Source organism: Haliaeetus leucocephalus, unplaced genomic scaffold (genome assembly GCF_000737465.1).
Source record: "Haliaeetus leucocephalus isolate CR32 unplaced genomic scaffold, Haliaeetus_leucocephalus-4.0 Scaffold0, whole genome shotgun sequence".
NCBI classification, from domain to species: domain Eukaryota; kingdom Metazoa; phylum Chordata; class Aves; order Accipitriformes; family Accipitridae; genus Haliaeetus; species Haliaeetus leucocephalus.
The window spans coordinates 586,042-594,376 of record NW_010972436.1 but is presented as its reverse complement, the minus strand read 5'-3'; the positions used below and the strand labels follow the sequence as shown (position 1 = coordinate 594,376).

General features: G+C 47.2%; 2 protein-coding genes across 5 annotated transcripts in view; one reads left to right on the top strand and one right to left on the bottom strand.

The window, feature by feature from the left end:
* Nucleotides 1-962: 962 nt before the first annotated feature.
* On the bottom strand, nt 963-8,126 carry PHF5A (PHD finger protein 5A). 4 transcript variants are annotated; one of them, XR_775520.1, is made up of 5 exons: nt 7,834-8,126; nt 6,430-6,453; nt 4,844-5,010; nt 1,773-2,596; nt 1,582-1,669 (listed from the first exon to the last, which is right to left on the bottom strand). XR_775520.1 is itself a non-coding variant. In XM_010585748.1 (4 exons), the coding sequence occupies exons 1-4, from the start codon at nt 7,883-7,885 to the stop codon at nt 1,580-1,582; spliced, it is 333 nt and encodes a 110-aa protein (XP_010584050.1). In that variant the 5' UTR covers nt 7,886-8,126; the 3' UTR covers nt 963-1,579. The 4 variants fall into 4 exon arrangements, 2 of the variants coding, with proteins under 2 accessions (XP_010584050.1, XP_010584135.1); XR_775521.1 differs by having other exon boundaries at nt 1,584-1,669; nt 2,294-2,596; XM_010585748.1 differs by lacking the exon at nt 1,773-2,596 and having other exon boundaries at nt 963-1,669.
* Nucleotides 8,127-8,178: 52 nt separating this feature from the next.
* The window catches only part of ACO2 (aconitase 2, mitochondrial), a 22,084-nt gene continuing 21,927 nt past the window's right edge, over nt 8,179-8,335 (top strand). The window contains exon 1 of the mRNA XM_010585954.1: nt 8,179-8,284. Coding sequence (XP_010584256.1) covers nt 8,249-8,284 — 36 coding nt within the window. The 5' untranslated portion in view covers nt 8,179-8,248. The remainder of the gene's footprint in view (nt 8,285-8,335) is intronic.

Below are 8,335 nucleotides of genomic sequence, written 5' to 3'. Positions count from 1 at the left end.
GACTGCAAAAAGCTTGGAAGAGAAACCTGACAGAATTAATAGTTGGGGGGGGGAGAAGCAGCTGAGATGGCTGGCTGTAGGACCAGTCATAGCTACAGCCAGCTGCAACAGGAAGAAATGACTTTTAAGGGAAGGGTGATCACAACTCGTCTGCTTGTTTTCACTCTTATCCAAAACACCTAAATGGCTGGAGCAGGTAGAAGAGGCGTTTAAGCCAGAGAGGAGTTAGAGGAATCAGTCGTAACCTCAGGGGAACAACTGAATTCCTGGAAGGAGCATAAAACAGGCTCTGCACCCCAAGACTGCGCAAAGAGAATCCCGTTATTGTAGCACACACTCTGCTCAGACTATGAAGACTTTTAGGACTGCAAGGCACGCTGAGCTAGGACCCTACTTTAACCATCTGAGGAGTGCACGTACTAGCAGGGAACTCAGTTCTGCCTCTGCATAAAGGCGCCTGTTCCCAGATCTCTGCTGAGCCAACAGACTGCTTTTAGCCTCTACTGGTATTTGACAAACAAGCAGCCTCTGGTTTTCAGCATGCATACGGCTAATAGCCTAGAACACAATAGTTGGTTTCCAGTTACAGCAGGGAAGGCTTTAACTTATTCACAAGAACAGGATAGCGAGTCAAATAGCTTAGTAGGTTTTAGAAAGGGATTGGATGTTTGCATGGTGAAACAACATCCACAGCCGTATTAGCTAGGATAAGGGTTACAAGCTCAGCGATCCTCACGCTATGGGACAAAATGATCAGTGGCTGGGATCACAGGCAGACAAAAGCAATAGCCATTCCCTGAAGCTCCTTGCAGCAAGGTCACACGGCCATAAGCAGACACTGTCAGAAACCAGATAACCCATTGTGCAGTTCTAGCTGGGCTAATCCTGCGTGTCCCCAGAAAGCTCCAGAGAGGCTAAGCACAGAATGAACTGGAGAGAAACCCTTGTTACACAAAAAAAAACAAAAGAAGAAGCTTTATTGGTATGGATCCTACAGAAATGGTTACAAGAAAAGGCCTTGGATTAATCTGTCAAAGAAAACATGGAACAGCTGTGCTCTCCCTAGGAAGGCACCAGCCATGAGCAGGTTCCTTACAAAACAGGGCAGCATGGAAATATACTGGAGGAAGGGAGGGGGGGAGTGGACATATGGGATCGGTGTTCTGTTCCTCAATACTGATGCGTGCGGCAATTTCACGCAGTTGAGAGGAGGCCTGGTAAGAACAACCACAAGGTGTTTCCCCACACCAGAAATGGCACTTGCTTTTTACTGAGCTGGTCTCCTCCACGTGTAAATACTTGCCCACCAAGATTTTTATAGCGAGCTACTATAGGCAGCTACTAGCAGAGCTTCTGAAAAGGCAAGAGACAGTAATCCTCATTTGCTCTTTCTGATAGTCAGTTCTGATCAGGTTTCAGTCCCCACTCAGTCCGTTACTTCTCCAACCCCAAGTATACTACTGAATTTGTACTGCTTTAGAAAAAAATAATCAACCGGTTTCCAGTAATAGTAAAGTCCAGAGATGTTCCAAGACCCTCTTGCCAACCTGACAGGAGGCGTAGCCACATACGGATAGGATCACCTCTTCTTGAAGCCATACTTTTTCCTTTCGTAGAAGAGATCTGTCTTGGAACTGCCCAGGTTGACGATTTTAGGGCAACCATCTCTCTGTAAGAAGGAAAGAGGATGTAAGTTAGGAGATGGGCAAACAGAACAACATTATTGCTTACACAGACAGTTCTAGTAGGTTGTCAGTTCCCACGGTCCTCACCCTGTCCTCAACACACATTCTCAACGCCTGTGCAAACAAACTGCCCTCCAATTCTGGTTACTACCAGCAAGACACTGGAACAGAGAAGAGGATGGATGCCTTTTTAACATTACTCTAGGACATTCTCTTCCTCGGGGTGAAGACGGGAAACAGCTCGTATAACATCAGCAGTTTAATGAAAAGGATGCTCAATGCCTCAAGACTGGATTCTTTGTAAATTTGAATATGGACGATTTAGAGGGCCCAGAGGAACAACCTTTCCCCTCCTTAGCCAAAAAGAGTCTTGTTGCTTTAGATGTCACCAAGCCATTCTCGTGTTTAGGGACCCCTCTCAGCTGTGATGGCAGAACTGAATCTCAGATTTCCTGCATCCTGGATTGATGACTGCAGAGGCTGTATGGTCATCTTGGGAGAGGACAGCTATTCACAGCAGCTACACGGATAAGTTCTTTTACCTGAATTCCAGTGGACAGTGAGAAAAAAGCCACACAAAAAGCAAGAAGGGGAGTGGGGAGACCCACCTCAGAGGTGTGGTTGCAAAGACAAACCAGAGATGCACCTCTTGGTGTACCAGGGAACATTTGTCCATGGGCCACCTAAGCCCAGCATCTGCATAACTCTTGAGGGCAAAATGTTGTGGCTGGCAACAGCAGCTGTGAGAAACACATGCAAGCAGAGGAACACATGTCCTTGGCTGTTGTGTAAGCCCGAGTGGATTAGATTTAGAAAGCCTCTGGGCAGATGTCAGCCACTGTAGAAACTGCACCCAAGCTGCCGCACCGATACCCGCTCTGGTGCAGGAGATGCAAGCCAGTGGGGAGGGTCTGCATGGTAGAAATAACAGGAGGGGGGGGAAAGAAATCATCCCTCCCCCATACACCTGCCACAACCCATCTCTAGCTACTGTCTCCTTATTTGATTTTGAACCTCAATAGTAGGACTCTTCCAAGCCTTGCCTCCCACGATCCAGGGAGTCTGTGACAATCTTGACAGCATTACTGCAGGGCTCTGTTCATTCTTCCACCTCCTCCTAGGCAGGAAGCACATGAGCACACTCCTGTCCCCAAGAAAAGATTACTTTTTGCAACTCGGAGCTGTCCAGGGTGACAAGGTGGGATTTTGGCCCTTACCCACAGATTGAAGTGGGGTGAAACAAAACCTCATTCCTCCCTCCATCAGAACAAATGAACCAAGAGTAACCAGGCCCTTTGCCTCTTGCCCAACAGCATTCCACCTCCTCCCTCCATTTTAGTATTTGCTTTCTTGCTTCATGATCTTTTCCAGTCTTTCTCTGAGGACGATGGAAGTGCTGTGACTGAAACCTTGGAGTGTTAGAGCTTCAGGTACAGAGCTCTGTCCATCTGCTTTTCTTATTCACATCAGCACCAGCTACCATAGTTGTTGCAGGCAGCACACTTAACTTTTCTTGTTCCAGGCACCCTATACCTGTGCCAGCACTTTTCAGTCCTGCAAGTCGGTCATGTCAAATCTGCTGTTTCAGAACTGCAACTTCACATCTGCAATAATCCCTAACATTTGAGTTTGCTGGTACAGAACAACTGTCTTCACCCACAGCAGCCTTCACCCAGCTCTCAGAATACCTCAGTTCTGACTTGTCATCCTCCTGTTCCTCCAGCTGTATGTTTTCTACAACCCTTCCTTGCAGAGCAGCTGGCTATTCGCACTTGAACCAGACATGATAAGCCATAGGTGATCTTGGGTTATGAAAAATACCTGTTGGTATTCAATATGAATTGGTAAAAATAAAACCAAGCCTATTTACTCGTGACTTACCAAGCCAGGTGTCTTGGTTCCAAAGGCAAGTGAACAAAACTACTGTTTCTCACAGCATTTCTAAAGTAGGAGGCAGCACCACCATCACAGCACTTATATCCATATTTAGATACTAAGAAAGATTATGGTCCTTTCAGATGTAATGACTAAATTCAGATGAGGACCTGCCCCTGTCCTGAATTTAGCTGCAGGCCTCTAGAGAAAACGTAGGCACTGCAGACAATTAAACCAGTAACTCACTCAGCTGAGTATGTGCCTCTAAATCAATCTGAACCATTCTCTCAGCATGTTCTTCACTGTCATTAGGGTGTGCCAGAGATGGCATTTGCAAAGCACCAAAGCCCAAACAACCTTTAACGGACACTCTAACAGCTATCAGGTCTGTATTCTGGGGATATTGCAACTGCAAGCATCATGCTCTTGCTTCTCCCCGAGGTCTTTCTACCACTTGATTTGCAGTTCTTCATGTCCTGCACTAATCATGTTGGATATTAACAAATACCTTACAGGGGGTGAACAGCTGCCTCATTTCACATGCACAGCGGCTATCTTTCAGCACAAGAAGATTATAAAAAGATTATAGCGCTGACTATAGAAATACAGGATCATTACACCAAAAAGCGTTAGCAGAAAAAGAGATGTCTACAGTATAGGCCGTTCCAGAACAGAATTTAAAAAAAAAATAAAAAAAAATTGTACCCCACTGAAATTGTGTAAGAAAATTTAACCTTGTAAAACACAATTACTAGTGCAGACACTGGATACTAAGATCTAACTTTATGTTGTAATCCAAAGGAAAACACAGGTGGTGATTCCATAGGCCTTACAGTACCGTACATGCCCTTGGTCAGTGGCTGATAGTGGACTTCTAGTGAGGAGCTGCTGCTACCACTGCCTCTGCAGTGTCTGGAATATCTCTGACCCTCATAAAACCCAGGCGGAGAGATCTAGTAAGATAACAACTTAAAGTGGTAACTTGCAGCATGCGGAAGAAGCGAACCATGAGTGTACAGTGCAAAGCAGTCAAAGATCCTTTGGGATGAAGAGAGTTACAGTACCTCAAAATGCTACAATATCTCAAAATGCTTTGCAAACACGGGGAACTACCACCAGGGGAAGAAGGTACGAGGTAATGAAAACCAGTGCCAATATTGGTAGAGGAACCCAAGCGTCCCATGTCTCAACACTAATTTCAGTAGCTCCAAGCCCCTTAAAGGTAAGCACGGCTACTAAATAAAGACATAACCAATTCAACAGGAGACTGGATGACAACATACATCTTTTTCCTGGATGGTACACTCCTTGCAGTAGTAGGCATCAGACACTCCTGGACCCCCGCAGATCACACAGCGCCCTTGGTAGGAGCCGTAGTTACACTCATCACATATGCGCACAAGAGTGCAGGGCCGCACATAGGAGTCACAGATCACGCATTTGCCATCACCTGCAAGTACAGCAGAGCCTTTGGTTACAGAACATCCTTCTCTCCACCCCCACACTGAAGAGGAAAAGCTTCCTAGTCAAAGAACTTGCCTGTATACTCAAAGACAAGACAATTGAACTGCAGAAATTTATCTTGCAGGCACAGAGTGCAACTTTGTATTTGCACACAGACTTGAGAGGAACAAGGGTCAGTAGCCTGCAATATTTGAGGTTTTTTATTTATTCATTCATTCATTCACAATCAGAGAAGAAACCCAAAGTCACTTCTTCTGTGATTTGCCAACACCTGCTTAGATCGTGCCATTACTTTTACTCCAGAACATTTCTTGGAATTTTTCACTTGTGAAAAAAATGCTGGACTGACAGGACTAGTGTCCTCACCTACACAGAAGCAGCAGTGTAAGCTTCTCCCACAGTGCCACATCAACAGAAGTCTGGAGTTACTATCCTCAAAGAGATGAGATAAGAGATTGTACTCGTGGTCCCTTTAATCCTTCATCTGTGAGAAGGCCAAAGAAAGGGCAAACTGGCATAAACAGCAATTTCACAAAAGTTGCTCTTCCTTTCTCACAAGGAACTGAGTGAAATTCAAGTACTCGCATCATACAGGCAAGGAGCCATCAGATGCCATTGACAGTCTCTGCTGTGCTGGACCTTATCCAAAACACTGACCTAGGGATGAAAGGCTTGATATCCTATTACCAGTTCCCAAGGCATCTAATCCTGACTCCCACAAACAGCTCATCTAACCTGCTCTTAAATCTCCAGCATGACAGCCCTCAACTACTACCAATGGGAATCTGTTTCACTGCTGAGTGCTCTTGAAAACAATCTTGTTGCTTCAGACTGTGCTTCTCCCCACTATGCTTATTTTCATACTATTTTTGAGTCAGGAACCAGTCATCTTATTTGTTCTGTTCACCTACAACGATCTAATGACAGATCACACTCTTTCTTCCCTTGTACAGTTGAGCCCTGGCATTTGATTCTGTAGGGGTATTTCTGCTCTAACTCTAGATGTTCCCTGCATTTCCTATTCTCCTAGATGCTGAAGGGAACCTTTCTCAAGGTGTGAAGTCAGATTCCAAAAATGCATTCTCTTTTCCCTGCTTTGAAATGATCAGGCTGATCATTTTGTATTACAGATTACAAGGAAACATGAAGTCACTGTAGCCTCAGCTACTGAAAATGCTGGCAGCGTACTCTCTAGAACAGCCTGCATTTGGTGACAATCTAAGCGTGTAACTTTGTAAATGTTCATCAATTTACACTTGCAACACACAAGTAACTGTTCCCATCTCAAAGAGTGACATCAAGTTCGTGGTTAAAGTGAAATAGAATCCAATCCCCAAATCCAAACTGTATGGCTCTACCCACAACACCATGTTCTCAAGCAACTATATGTAGAAGCTATACTTACATTTCTCGCAAAGTCTTCCGATTGCTGGAAGAAGAAGAAAAAAAAAATTGTTTGAGGCAGAAGCAGAAGAAAAATATAAGTAACTACAAGCTTGAATGTCAAGTAATTATCTTCTGCAGTGAGCAGTCTTTAAAAAAAGAAAAGTAAACCACAGAAACAGTTTGAGCCTAAACACAAGCATATTTATGATAAACAATACATATCCTCCTGGAGACATTTACCACCATCAAAGTTTAGATGCACTGTGGATGCGCAATGACACCCATCGACAGTAAGAAAACCTACGTTCATTATTCCATTTCAAATGTAGCCTAGGTACCTGACTGAACAAAATCCTATATACGAGTCTTGGCACAGCTTTTACACTGGTTTTAATGAGACAAAAAAAAAAAAATTAAAAAAATCAAGTGTTTATTTGATTTAAGGCAGCCCAAATACCTTCCTCACTTCAGAACACAAAGGTAGTTAAATGTATCTTAGAAGTCTTGCCACTTGTCTAGGAAACTCACAACAATGTTAGTAACTTGGGTAAACACCATAAATATCAAGTTCTAAAGACAGGATGTCCACGTTCAGAAAGACTAAAGAGTGATTCAATTGAAGTTTGAGGGTCAAGGGATTCATCAGGCTGGAAACAAATTTTCAACACAGTAGACTGTTAGCTGCATTAACTCTTCTAAAAAGAAGCTTCCTATGGACAGTGCAGCTGAATATTTTGTTCACATTTCTTTCAGAAAATCGCACGTTAAATTTGCTTTTCCAAGGAGTGAAAAAAATCTGAAGAAAGAGCTCGACTTCTAATCTTGTACAAGACTTCTTTAAGACTTAGCAGGGCAAATTCTGACCCAAGCGGCAAGAATAAAAGCTCATTATCTGTGTACAGGTATGACCCGGAAGGTAATTTTATCTCGCAGCCAGGAAGGTGCTCCCAGTGCTGGCTGAAGCCTTCAGCTTATTCTCCTGGCCGCACCGGCACGGCCAACGCAATAGGAGTAAAGTACCTCAAAATCGTACTTTTCTGTGCACGACCATCAGCCTCCCCAGCCCTTGAGGAAGAGGAGGCCGCTGCCAGGCCCGTCCCAGCGCCATGCAGCTCTGCTGGGAGCGGGCCCAGGAGCGCCCGCACGTCAGGGCGGACCCCCGGGGGAAGCACCCGGGGCCTTCCTCACAGAGCCTCCTCTCCCACCGCGGAGGAAAGAACCCATAAAACACGGCAGAACGTCAAAATACAAGACAAATAAAACAGGGAAGGAGGGAGGGAGGAGCCAGGCGGCCGCCCCTCCCCCCGCCAGGCCTAACGGCCGCGCGCGCCTCCCGGCCGCTAACGGCACACCCGCCTCCCCCCCCCCCCCCGCCCCGCAGCGGAGAGAGGGTGAGGGGGTGAACCCCCCACCAGGGACTCACCCACGCCCGCCTGCTTGCGGCAGAAGATGAGGTCCGGGTGGTGCTTGGCCATGGCGAGGCGACACCCGCCTGCCGCCGCGCTCCCTCACCTCCGACCCGCGCTCCCCGCCGCCCCCGGTCCTGGCTGGGGTGAGGACGGCGCCTGACAAAGCACCGCCCCGAACGGGGGAACGCCGGAGCGCGGTGGGGCGGAGGGCTGCCGGGAAAGCTCTCTCCGCGGAGTCGCTTCACCGTTAATCTTCCCCCCGCCCGGGGGAGACCCGCGTCGCGGCCCGTGGCCCTCTTCTTGGCGTCTGTACCTCCCTGCCAGGACCTGCGCGGCCTCTCCCCGCGGCGCCCCCGCCCGCGCGCCGGAGGCCTGAAAGGGGCCGCGTGACGCCATCGGGGCGCGACTTCATCTTTGTCAGTGAACAAAATGGCGCCGTACTGCGTCCTGGCGGCTCGGCTGCGGGTGAGCGGGGGGGCGGCGGCGGCGGGCGGCGGGCCGGCGGAACGGGCGGCG